At 40.4% G+C, this 14,090-nt stretch overlaps 1 protein-coding gene across 1 annotated transcript in view; it reads left to right on the top strand.

The window, feature by feature from the left end:
• Positions 1 to 1,399: 1,399 nt before the first annotated feature.
• noxa1 (NADPH oxidase activator 1) overlaps positions 1,400 to 14,090 on the top strand; it is a 58,316-nt gene continuing 45,625 nt past the window's right edge. Inside the window, exons 1-3 of the mRNA XM_061816489.1 lie at positions 1,400 to 1,584; positions 8,991 to 9,169; positions 10,935 to 11,017. Coding sequence (XP_061672473.1) covers positions 1,440 to 1,584; positions 8,991 to 9,169; positions 10,935 to 11,017 — 407 coding nt within the window. The 5' untranslated portion in view covers positions 1,400 to 1,439. The remainder of the gene's footprint in view (positions 1,585 to 8,990; positions 9,170 to 10,934; positions 11,018 to 14,090) is intronic.

The raw sequence follows: 14,090 nt of genomic DNA, 5'->3' as shown, positions 1-14,090 counted from the left end.
TTCATGAGTTTTACATAAAAACTGAATACCAGTACTTTTTATATTTCTGATGGGCACAACTAGGTGTCACCATGTCAGAAACTATCCATCCACGAAATACTCGTGTGCTTGTGCCTGTATTGAAGAGTAGAGGAATATGTTATACTGTATATTTGAGAGAAAAGATGTATGTAGTTTAAGTTGATTAAAATGAGATATTTGTATGAAAAATTATTTGTAGACCATAAACAATACGATGAAAAAAAGTAAATAGTGTTAGTGTTGTGTGCCATCTCGTACTTTGTGAAAAGTTTTTCTTATGCCATTTGTAACCCCAAAATGTTGTTCTCGTTGTAACCTGATGACCCCCTAATTTTTATGACTCCGCCGTGACCCACCCAAAATGGCTCTGACCCACCAGTTGAAATAACTGCAGTATTTTGGATTTCTGTATTTCCCTGTACTTACTGGTGTAGACATAATGTTACATTTAACAAGATGTTTCTCTACCCAAGTACGACAGTTGTTATTCCATTTCAAGGTCCAGAAAGTGAGCCACATGAGCCGGGGCGCTCCACAGGTGTTCAACCGTCAGTGCGGTCGGTTTTTGAGCACAGTTGAAGAGATGATGCATATCGTGCGGGATGATGTTACGCATCATCTCTTCCACTCATTTAAGATTATAGCATGAACCATTGAATTTGTTGCTGCATACAACATCTTGAGTCTTTGATGGACACTCAATTCTTGAATGAATGTACAGTATTAAAGATTAGAAGCTTTTGGTGTTGGTTGTTGAATAATTAATAATTATTTACTATTTCTTATTCATTGTTTTTGTTTTAGTCGGAGGCCTCTATGGTCCTTCTGGCCAGGGGGTCCATAAATGCTCCAGATACACTGGTTACCTAGCCAACTAAGTTTTGCATTTATTTTTGAGGAAACAGACAATGCAGTTGACCGCACAGCTTTATGTGAACCACAATGTTATCTAGACTAATTTGTATTTTAATTAGCTGTGAGGTTCTTATTATTACTAAACCAAAGTTTTTCCTTCTTATATCAACATCATTCAGTATTGATTGTTCCTTACTGCATACCCTACCCCTCAAATAGTTTCACTTGTAATTTATGTGCCTTGTGATTGGCTGCCAACCAGTCCTGCCTCCTACTCGAAAATAGACCATGACCCTTGTGAGGATAAGCGACTCAGAAGATTTATGGATATATATATATATATATATTATATATATATATATATATATATATAAATCAAAGTTCTGAAAATGTTTCCAAAGTTAAGGCTACACAACACTGATCAGTATGCAGATGTTCAGGAGCAACAGGTTTAAGACTCCTATGCTACTTGTGTACAATATGTTGTAATTGTTTATGGCAGGAGTTGTGTAGACAGGTGAATTCCAGAGCCATTTTCTAGACAGGTACTTTTTGAGAATGTGATGAAATCACTTCCTTCTATTCAGCAGGGTGGAGACTCAGAGGTGTATACCTGTTTTAGTAAGTCTCACTTCCGTGTTTCACAGCAAAGGAAATCGCAAGGCAACAAGAACTTTGAATTCAGAAGACAACTCTTCACACCAGAAGGTAAAAAAAGTCTTATCTATGGAATTAATTTAACAAGCCATCTTTGATTAATGTGTCCAGTCTGACAACGATAGACAGAACATGTTATTATGCACAGAGTGACGCATGGACTATTTCCTTGTTTACTCTGAAGAAAACCAGCTATGACTGTGAGTGCGGCATCCGTTCCCCTCACCCCCCCAAATTTATGTAGTGTAACGAAAAAAATGCCAACAAGGACAACGTGTGAATCTCTGATGACTGTGGCAATGACACTCATATACAGTACTGTATTTCCATTCCTATTATAAGACAGCTATAATAAATGTTTCCATTGGTCAGACTTTGTTTCCAAACAGAAATAATATGCTGACAACATTTTTTCATCTGACAGTTTCAAGCATACATCCATCCATCCATTTTCTTCACCGCTTATCCTCATGAGTGTCGCGGGAAGTGCTGGAGCCTATCCCAGTGTGGTAGGGTGTTTAAAGACTCCAAATTGCCCATAGGTGAGAATGCATGGTTGTTTATTTGTGGCTTGCTATTGGCTGGGTGACCAGTTCAGAGGGTACCTCGCCGCTCACCCATAAATAACTGGGATAGGCTCCAGCACACCCGCAACTTTGTGGGGATAAAACAGTACAGAAAATGGATGGATGGGTGGATGGATTTAAAAAGGTAGGAAGCTAATAAATCTAAAGCTGTAATACTAATTCCTCTTGTTGTCAGGGGCATGGCCAAGCCACTGCCCTGGCCGGGGCTGCACTGTATTGAGACTAATTAGGCCAGACATACAGTGAAGAAAGTAAGTATTTGAACACCCTACTATATTGCAAGTTCTCCCACTTAGAAATCACAGAGGGGTCTGAAATTTTTATCGTAGGGGCATGTCCGCTGTGAAAGAGATAATCTCAAAAGAAATATCCAGAAATCCCAATGTATGATTTTTTTAAACTATTTATTTGTGTGATACAGCTGCAAATAAGTATTTGAACACCTGAGAAAACCAACGTTAACATTTTGTATAGTAGCCTTTGTTTGCAATTACAGAGGTCAAACGTTTCCTGTAGTTGTTCACCAGGTTTCCACACACCGCAGGAGGGATTTTTGCCCACTCCTCCACACAGATCTTTTCTAGATCAGACAAGTTTCTGGGCTGTCACTGAGAAACACGGAGTTTCAGGTCCCTCCAAGCATTTTCTATTGGGTTTAGGTCTGGAGACTGGCTAGGCTACGCCAGAATCTTGATATGCTTCTTATGGAGTCACTCCTTGGTTTTCCTGGCTGTGTACTTCGGGCCATTGTCATGTTGAAAGACCCAGCCAGGACCCATCTTCAATGGTCTGACTGAGGGAAAGAGGTTGTTCCCCAAAATCTCACAATCTCATAATAGATGGCCGCGGTCATCCTCTCCTTAATACACGGTCGTCCTGTCCCATGTGCAGAAAAACACCCCCAAAGGATGATGCTACCACCCCCATACTTCACAGTAGTGATGGTGTTCTTGGGATGGAACTCATCATTTGTCTTCCTCCAAACACGGTTAGTGTAATTATGACCAAAAAGTTCAATTTTGGACTCATCTGACCACAAAACATTCTCCCATGACTCCTCTGTATCACCCAAATGGTCATTTGCAAACTCAAGACGGGCTTTGATGTGCTGGTTTAAGTAGGGGAACCTTCCGTGCCATGCATGATTTCAAACCATGTGTCTGAGTGTATTATCAACAGTCACCTTGGAAACGGTGGTCCCAGCTCTTTTCAGGTCATTGACCAAGTCCTGTCGTGTAGTCCCGGGCTGATTCCTCACTTTTCTCAGGACCAGTTTTGCATGGGGCTCCACTCCGATTGAGATTGACCGTCATGTGTATCTTATTCCATTTTCTCATGATTGCTCCAACAGTGGATCTTTTTTCACCAAGCTGCTTGGCAATTTCTCTGTAGCCCTTTCCAGCAGTGTGGAGTTGTACAATTTTGTCTCTGGTGTCTTTGGACACCTCATTGGTCTTGGCCATGTGACAAGTTTGAGTTTTACTGATTGTATGGGGTTGACAAGTGTCTTTATGCAGCTAATGACCGCACACTGGTGCATCTAATTGATGATAATACATGGAGTGAAGGTGGACTTTTCAAGGCGGACAAACAGGTCTTCTAGGGTCAGAATTCTAGTTGATAGACAGGTGTTCAAATACTTATTTGCAGCTGTATCACACAAATAAATCATTAATAAAAATCATACATTGTGATATCTGGTCCTCGACCCTGACCTGTCTCTCTCCCAAGCCTTGGCGGCTCTTGTCCCCAAGCCGCCTCTTGCCCACACCTTGATGGTGCTCAATCATCAGCAGCCCCCGTCTCCCAACCAGAACCAGCAGCCAGCTCTCGACCATGCCACAGCAGGGCATCGTCCTCAGCTGTCTCCTGCTCCTGTTTGGTTCCTGCGTTGCCATTGGGACCCCCTTCATTCACATCCACCAGAGTAGGGACCCTGGTGCTTGCCGTTCTAGCCAACCTCCTGAACTACTCAGCCAAGATTCTCACTTTTGGTGGCCGAGATGGCCACCAGACAGACTGGGGTGGGGGTTTGTTTTATACAAGTGCGCTTTTCAAATTTGCTATAGAAGGTGTTCAACTTGTCAGCTAGTCCTTTATTGTTCTATGCTTTGGGGGATGGTCACTTCTGTTAGCTATTCTAATCCTCGGTAGACTGAGAGTTATTAGCAGTAAATAGTTTTTCTGTCTTTTCCTCTTAATTTCCATTTGTGGTGTTAATTTCTTTTGTTAGATTGCTTCCTTAACCCAAAAGAAAATGTTTAGAGGGAGCTGAAACTCAGTGTTTCTCAGTGACAGCCCAAAAAACCTGCCTTATCGAGAGAAGATCTGTGTGGAGGTGTGGGCCAAAATTCCTCCTGCAGTGTGTGCAAATCTCATGATCCACTACAGTAAACGTTTGACCTCTGTAATTGCAAACAAAGCCTACTGTACCAAATATTAACATTGGCTTTCTCAGGTGTTCAAATACTTATTTGCAGCTGTTTCACACAAATAAATCATTAAAAAAATCCTCCATTGTGATTTCTGGATTTTTCTTTTTAGATTATCTCTCTCACAGGGGGCATGCACCTATGATGAAAATTTCAGACCCCTCCATGATTTCCAAGTGTTCAAATACTTATTTTCTTCACTGTAGTTCAATAAGGATTAACAAAGACTGTTAGGAAAGCTATAATTCTTGAGGGGTTGTGGTAGTGCCGGAGTCTATCATCAAGCAGGAGGCAGGGTACACTCTGTACTGGCTGCCAGACAATTGCAGGGCACACAGAGAAATTCAACAGTCGGACTCAAAATCACACTTAGGGGGAATTTAGAATCTCCAATTAATACATGTCTTTGGGATGTGGGAGGAAACCGATGTATTTTTATGAAAATATTTTATAGAAATCATCTCCTTGAGCTGTCACCTTATTTTGGTGGAGGGGTTTGTGTGTCCCAATGATCCTAAGAGCTAAGTTGTGTGCGACTTCACGCTCCGGGTAGGGTCACCCATAGCAAAAAGGTCCTAGGTTAGGGACGAAAAAAAAGTATGGCTACATAAACCCCTATGGCAAATACAAATATTGGATTTACATTTCCCCTGGCAAGACACAGTTCACCGGGACCCCCTTCTGCAGCCAGGCCTGGAGGTGGGGCTTCAAGGCGAACAGTTGGTGGCTGGGCCTGTACCCATGGGGCAGTCGAAAAAGGGCGGCGTGCCCTGTCCCTGCATCTGTCCCTCAACTGTCCTGTGAATGCCTCGGGATCTCTCCGAAAGAGCTATATGAAGTGGGTGGAGAAAGGGAAGTCTAGGCGTCTCTGATAAAGCTACTGCTACCGCGACCTGACCTGACCCAGATTAGTGGATGTGGATGGAGGGATTTCATAGGTATGTAAAGACACCGTGGAACAAATTTTGAAACAACTCACCAGCAATTTATGGACTGCAAAGAATGACAGCGGCACATTATCTTCATTCACAGGGTGTAAAGAAAACTAGCTTTCTAAACATCACAGATCAACAAGACCCATACACACTCAACAAATAACAAAAAATACAATTTGAAAATGTAGTACTAACTGCTTTATATGTTATCACAGTTTCTGTGGGTAGCCATTTCATCACTCTTCTAACTGTATACAGGAATAAAATATTTTTATTTGTAACTTTTCAAAACTAGTCACGCTCTACACTAAAATTGTGAGGGTTTAGTTCGTCTCTACATTGTCGACTACATAAAATAGACTAAGGCAAAAGTCAGAAATTAAAGGTATAGAATCCATTAAAAGCAAAGCAAATTTATTTGTATAGCGCATTTCATACACAAGGTAACTCAATGTGCTTTCCATGATTTAAGGCATTTGAAAACAAAGAGATAAAACATCCTTGACAAAAAGAAAAACAAAATATTAAAAAAACAAGACAATTAAAACCGCATACAGTGCAAGTAATATGATCAAAAAGTGAATATATTCTAAAAAGCATGGGAAAAAAGAAGAGTTCTCAACCTGGATTTAAAAACATTCACACTTGGGGCTGACCTCACCTCTGTTGGCAACTTATTCCATTTGTGTGCTGCATAATAGCTAAATGCTGCTTCACCATGTTCGCTTTGGACTCTGCGCTCCACTCTTTGACCTGAGTCAGTCGATCTCATTGCTCTACTCGGTTTGTATTTCGTAAGCATTTCTTTCATGTATTCAGGACCTAAATCATTTAGTGATTTATAGACCAGTTGCCGAACTTTAAAATCTATTCTAAAGCTCACTGGAAGCCAGTGCAAAGACTTTAGGATTGGCGTTATATGCTCTGACCACTTTGTTTTGGTCAGCTGTTAGATACTCTTTTTTGGGGAGTCCAGTCAGAAGACCATTACAGTAATCAAGTCTACTTGAGATAAAACCATGGATGAGCTTTTCCTGATCTGCTAGTGACACAAGACTTGACTCTAGATATATTTTTCAGATGGTTGAAGGCAGTTTTTGTGATTTATTTGATGTAATTGTTGAAAGTCAGGTCTGAATCAATCAAAACACCAAGGTTTCAGACTTGGTCTTTGGTTTTTAAAGATAGAGTGTTTACTAACAGCAATTGCCTTTTCATTATTGCCAAAAACAATTGTCTCAGTTTTGTTGTGATTTAGTTGAAGAAAATTTTGACTCACCCAGTTATTTATTTTTTATTTATTTTGACAGTTGAACTGTAGTCATTTGGAGACATTGCTAAATATAACTGTGTCATCTGCATAGCTAAGGTAGTCGAAATTAAAGTTTTGAAGAATTTGACCCCAGGGTAGCATATACAGGCTGAACAGGAGAGGTCCAAGAACTGACCCTTGAGGGACCCCATAGGTCATTGCCATGAGCTGAGACCGAGCACCTCCAATGATCACAAAATAGCTCCTTTCCTCAAGGTAGGACCTAAACCATTTAAGGACCGTTCCATTTAGTCCCATCCATGTTTCCAACCTGTTTAGCAGTATTTTGTGTTCTACCATATCAAAAGCCACACTGAGATCCAACAAGACCAAAATTGACACCTTTCCTGAGTCAGTATTCAACCTTATATCATTTAGCACTTTGATAAGAGCAGATTCTATACTGTGATGAGTTCGGAAACCTGATTGAAATTTGTCAAAAAGTCCATTTAAATTAAAAAAATTCCCGAGTTGATTAAAAATAACTTTCTCAAGAATCTTGGCTCTGAATGGGAGATTTGAGATGGGTCTATAGCTTCCTAAAATGGAATCGTCCAGTGCTCTGTTTTTTAGAAGAGGCTTAACAGCAGCTACTTTGAAAGCTTTGGGAAACCCACCAGACTGAAGTGAGCAACTGCAAATCATGTAGCAGTGACTTCACAATGCTGTCATTTGACCTGATGGATTGTATTTTTTTCACTAAAATAACAGGCAACATCATTGCATTTGTCAGCTGTTACGAGTTCTGGATTTATCTGATTCGGGGGGCAGGGTTGTAAACTTGTCAACCACAGCAAATAGAGCACGAGTATTGTTGAGGTTCTTACTGATAATTTCATAAAAGTGCTCTCTAGCTCTAACTAACTCTTGGTTAAAATTACAAAGACACTGTCTGTAGAGGTCATAGTCAATTTGGAGTTTAGTTTGTCTTCACTTGTGTTCTGCTTTCCTACACTCCAATTTAGATCTCTTGACCATCATTGTGCTCCTCCACTGTGTTCTAGGTCGCCTCAGGATGGTCTTAGTTTTAACAGGAGTGACAGCATTTGTGGCATTTGTTCGTCGAATGTCTCAGCATTCACAGTTTGTGGCACAGCCACAGTCTCCATAAACTCAGTGGCAGTACTCTCATTTATGTACCTTTTCCTGATGGAGATAGAGGTTGTCTGAACTTTTGGAAGAATCTGTAATTCAAAAAATACACGAAAATGGTCAGAAATAGCCATATCCTTTATGTCAATTGATAGAATTTCAACATCCTTAGAGATGACCGGGTCTAAGATGTGACCTTGAGTGTAAGTTGGACTTTTAATATGTTGAGAGAGGTCAAACGTGTCTAATATTCCAGAAAGTTCTTTGGATATTTTTTCCATGTTATTGTCAACATGAATGTTAAATTCCCTTGTTATAACAAAATAGTTGTACTCAGTACAAATAACTGACGCCAATTCTGAAAAATCCTCCATAAATTTTACATTGTATCTTGGAGGTCTATAAATGATTAAAATGATAACCTTTGGCTCACTCTTAACCAAAAAAACACAGATATTCGAAAGAGCTAAAATCACCCAGTATAATTTCTTCACATTGAAATAATGATTTAAAAATAACAGCAATACCATCACCTTTATTTCCCTGTATTACACTTGTTCATAAAATTCAAATCTGCTGGTGTTGCCTCATTTAAAATGGTATTACAGCTACTTTCTGTTAACCACGTTTCATTTATTTCTAAAAAGTCCAGACCATACGTTGTAATGATGTCATTGATCAACATTGATTTGTTACCCAATGACCTGATATTAAAGAGAGCTAGTCTCGCAGAGATGGCTGGAGAGAATGGTTTGATAAACTCATATTTTATCCTCACTAAGTTGGAAGTTCTACTTTTTTGGTGCCATATCTTCTTGACCAACTTTCTGTCCCTTGTAATTACAGCGATGAAAAATGCCTGATCTCCATAGGGATCTGAGTTATTCTGGAAAAGACCCAGTAAATATCAGTCAGATTTACAGATAAAACAGATAAAATCACTAGTGTGAAACCGCTCCCTAAATTTCGCCATCCATCCGTTGCTATCCCAATGCCCATCACTCCAGTATATTACAATTGACCCAACGTAGGATAAGAGGAGGAAAATGGAAGGATGGAAGTAGGGAATGATAAGTGCTCTTTTTTTTGCCCTCAACAGTCAGGATGCTTTATACAGAGTTACTGCAATTGTGGAATGAGTCAGTGCATGCAATGGATAACAAGGACTGGCAAGGTGCTCTGGAAAAACTGGAACAGATCACTGAACCTACATCTCGTACTCTCTTCAATGCTGCATCAGCACACCTGTGTCTGGGACAGCTGGATTCTGCACTTCAGGTGAATTGCATGCTTTGATTTACAAGATCTAGTTCAAGAAAACCTTATTAGTAGACGTAAAGGAAAGACACACTGCTTTGAAAAAGTCAAAATTTCTCAGAATTTATTATTTCGCATTGTTTCCCCACTTTAAGATCATAAAACAAATTTAAATAGACAAAAATAACTCTTGTAAACAAAATAATTTTGAAATTGTGAATTTATTTATCAAGGGAAAAACAAGATTCAAAGTTACAAGGGCCTGTGGAAACAAAGTAAGGTGTTCCTTTGTGAAAATCATTATTTTACTGTGGCTAATTGCAGCTTTTCGAAAGCTGTTTTTTTCTCTGTCCACACCCAAGCCTGATTAGCTCTAGACCTGTTCAGTCAAGAAATCACTGAAAAACAACCTGACAAAATCAAGTTGACCAAACCTCTTAAAAAGCTGGAACAAAAATGGCACAATCCAAAGAAATTCACGAACAGAGGAGAAAAAAAAAATCTATCTGTCATATGCCATATATCGCTCTTTAAAAGGGCTACAAAGCCATTCTAGCGCTTTAGGACTCCAGCATTCACTGCTGAGACCCATTGTCCTCAAATGAAAAAAAGATGTAACAGTGGCCATTATATATTACCCCAGAACACAGTTACAAGTCATGTAGGAGATCGGAGCAAAAGTAAATTTGAATTAGTCCCAAGACGTTGAGGAAAATAATCAATGGACTGACAAGGATAAATTTGTTAATTTTTGTAAAGTGTGTGTCTGGTTACATATGGTGAAAATGGAGCCCAGTAAACATGATGGTGTTAATGTGACAGGTCTGGGGCTGCGTTAATTGTTCAGTATCTCTCACCAGGAGAAAATCAAGCCATCTCAAGAGAACTTGTACCAGAGCTTAAACTTTGTTGAGATAAGCAGAACCATATTTAGTAAAGATCCTCTTGACGTCTCACACCGGCTCAGGCTCCTACCCTACCAGAGAGGTTCCCCATCATTCAGGCCATCTTAGCCACTGATGGGTGTGCCAAGGTTACCACCAGGTTCGCAAGGTACCCAACCATCTTGGCCACATCTGCAAGTAGCTTGCCAGTGGAAATAAAGACTCACATTCCCTCTTGGGCTGCGCTCAGCTGGGCCCCATTGTTCAAGGCAAGGCCACCAGGCACTTTTTATCCTTCTGTTGACCCATGTTGCATTTTTGCACATAATACATTAAGGCCCCTTTTCCAGTTTACCTACTTGGCATTTGCCATTATTGACCAGTGTTGTACAATTTTAGATAACCTGGAACCCTGCTTGGTTAACAGAGGGATATTGAGCCCCATTAACCGTAATGGTCGTACAAAAACAAAACATTGCATCCTAAATTTAATTGTGAATGTTACATACACCATCTCTTATAAATTCTTCTTGAACTGGAAGATATATGTAGGAAGCAGTACAAATAAATACATGTTTTAAAATCTCCTGAATAAAAGTGGGACACTTTTTTTTTATTTTGCAAAAAGTGTTAATGTTCAAATGAGGTACATCATGACAGACAGACTTACAAATCCTTTTGGTTCTCTTGTCTGATGGAAAATCTTTAACCGTAATGGTTGCACAAACAATATTACAAAGTAATACTTTTAAAGATACTGGTGTGCCAATGATTTATTGAGAATATTTCTACATTAAATCCAAATAAAAAATAAAACTGACTGTTTGAATAAATAGAGCTGCAGGTACAAGAATAACATTTTTAAAATGATGTTTTTAACCTATCTCGTTCTATCTGTTTAGGCTTTAGATCTGACAATTGTGAAGGATCAACGTCTCTCCGTTGCATTTTTCCAGAGAGCAGCAGTTATGATCCAGCTTGACAGGTACTACAAAAACTACAATTATATATTCCCTTCGTTAGAAGGTTTGGGGATTAAATGTATGTGTGGGTGCTTAGCTATACACTAGTTCATTTTACTTTTGCCAGTTGGCAATGGATTTTGTTTATTTCATGACAAAATCCACAAAATTTAACTCCCCACAGAGTGCATAATTCTTCAGATTTTTTTGCATTGATTTTGAATGAAGAAATACTCATCACTCCCACAAATACAGCATGCAAATGGGAAGCAGAGTTTTTGGATATCCATCACTCAGGCAAAGGATGCTTTATTCACCAACCAATGAAAAAAAATCTAAAAAAAGGCTCTGGGCAGTGTTGCCAACTTTGTGACTGTCGCTAAATTTTATTACTTTTCTGACTCCTCCAGTGAGTACTTTTCAAAAAAGCAATGAGGGAAAAATGTGGGAACTTTTGATATTTTTTTTGTTTTCCGATGCATCCCAGGCTTTCTCTTTTTGATACATTAGTTTGTTGTATTTACATTTTGTAATTACGGATCCTCCTACTGTGTTCGAGAATTTCTTATCCTTAGGTTGTCCTTAGGTTTGACCTCACCGGTTAATCCTAAGGACAATGACTTCATTGTGGAGACACAGAAGCTCTGCAAGTCTCCTCATGACTCCACAACATGACTGGGGAAGGAATTCATTGATGACTGAACAAAGGACATGATCACCCCCCACTTCCCAAGTGTTGATCAAAGACACTGAAACACGGAGTTTCAGCTCCCTCCAAACATTTTCTATTGGGTTTAGGTCTAGAGACTGTCTAGGCCACGCCAGAACCTTGGTATGCTTCTTACAGAGCCACTCCTGGGTTTTCCTAGCTGTGTGTTTCAGGTCATTGTCATGGTGAAAGATGCAGCCACGACCCATCTTCAATGCTCTGACTGAGGGAAAGAGGTTCTTCCCCCAAATCTCACAATACATGGCCGCGGTCATCCTCTCCTTAATACAGTGCAGTCATCCTGTCCCATGTCCAGAAAAACACCCCCAAAGCATGATGCTACCACCCCAATGCTTCGCAGTAGGGAGGGTATTCTTGGGATGGAACTCATCATTTGTCTTCCTCCAAACACGGTGAGTGGAATTATGACCAAAAAGTTCCATTTTGGTCTCATCTGATCACAAAACTTTCTCCGATGACTACTCTGGATCATCCAAATGGTCATTGGCAAACTTAAAACGGGCCTTGACATGTGCTGGTTTAATCAGGGGAACCTTCTGTGCCGTGCATGATTTCAAACCATGACGTCTTAGTGTATTACCAACAGTCACCTTTGAAACGGTGGTCCCAGCTCTTTTCATGTCATTGACCAATTCCTGTCGCGTAGTCCTGGGCTGATTCCTCACCTTTCTCAAGATCATTGAGACCCCACGAGCTGATATCTTGCATGGGGCTCCACTCCGATTGAGATTGACCATCGTGTTTAGCTTCTTCCATTTCTAATCATTGCTCCAAAAGTGGACCTTTTATCACCAAGCTGCTTGGCAATTTCTCCGTACCCCTTTCCAGGTGTGTGGAGTTGTACAATTTTGTCTCTAGTGGCTTTGGGCAGCTCTTTGGTCTTGGCCATGTTACAAGTTTGAGTTTAACGACCTCACACAGGTGCATCTGATTCAGGATAATACATGGAGTGGAGGTAGACTTTTAAAGGCAGACTAACAGGTCTTTGGGGGTCAAAATTAGCTGATGCACAGGTGTTCAAATACTAATTTTCAGCTGTTTCACACACATAAAATGTGAAAAAAAAAACAGACGTTGGGATTTCTGGATTTTTCTTTTTAGATTATCTCTCTCACAGTGGACATGTACCTACGATGAACATTTCAGACCCCTCCATGATTTTCAAGTGGGAGAACTTGCAATATAGCAGGGTGTTCAAATATTTATTTTCTTCCGCTGACTTTCGGCCGCTAGAATGCCTTGCGCAACGCGATCAAAGAGTTTGCTGCTTTACGTTCAGGGGTCACATATAGGAACTCTTGCTCCATGGACTTCGCAAAGGACATCCACGTCTGGCACGTGTCCGCATCAGAGTGGTCGCCCACGCTTCCGTGTGTTGTGTCAGGTGGGAAATAACGACAGTGATCTTGATTTTGTCAGAGGCGAAAGGCGGCTGCCTGTACCTTGAAATGGAGCTCGCACTGTGTCATGAAGGGCTTGATATTTCCAGATTCCCCTAAGAATCGCTCCATACGTGAGAGTGGTGAGCAGACACACGTGTGGTGGGGACCGGCAAGGTGACTGACTTGTGGATACGCCAGGATTCTGCGTCTGCTTCCGGTTCGAGCAGGGAACTAAGGGGAGCCATTACCTGCCGCAACATGGTGTCCTGGTGCTCGAACTGGTGACCAAACACCAGAAAAAGTTCTTCATGTTGGGCGAGGCAGAGCCCACAGGGCTGGCGAGCCTTGCGCACCGAATCTGAGTCGGCTGGGTCAATGTCATGGCCAATTCGTTCCGTCAGGAGCAGGTGTGCACCGGGTCGATGGAGTACATGGCCACGACACGGGCCAGTCTTTTGTAGTTTTTGTGTTGAGAATTGATATCTGTATCAGTGTCTTTACTTTTTGCACTTGGAATATTTTTTTTCAGAATTTTCCATAGTTTACCCAAGGTACATTATTATTTCTGTGAAGACAGCACCAACAAAATTGTTACAACCTTTTCATCAAAGAAAAGAAGCCCTACAATGGTCACCGAAATGAATTTGACAAAATGCATTTTTACAAGCCACAAAGCCTCTGTCAGAATGTCCTTCTGGACAAACAGTCTTTCTTTTTTCTTACCCTTATTTGTCTACTTATATCATCACACACAAAATTCAAAACCCTCCCCAAGTTCCTACTGTTTTATCATGCTGTAATTTGTCAGTGTTTCTGTGTCCCATGTCAATCCTTGGAATATCCACCAGCATTTTCAAATAAAAGTCTTAATCTCAACTGTAATGTATCAGATTGTCTTCTTAGATAGCGGAGAGAGTGGGATCGGGGTGAAATTTTCATTACAATCTAAATAAATGTTCCTGGCAAATAATCAATGATACCATT

Source organism: Syngnathoides biaculeatus, chromosome 4, assembly GCF_019802595.1.
Source record: "Syngnathoides biaculeatus isolate LvHL_M chromosome 4, ASM1980259v1, whole genome shotgun sequence".
Taxonomy (NCBI): Eukaryota; Metazoa; Chordata; class Actinopteri; order Syngnathiformes; family Syngnathidae; genus Syngnathoides; species Syngnathoides biaculeatus.
This window is presented reverse-complemented; position numbering and strand designations above follow the sequence as displayed.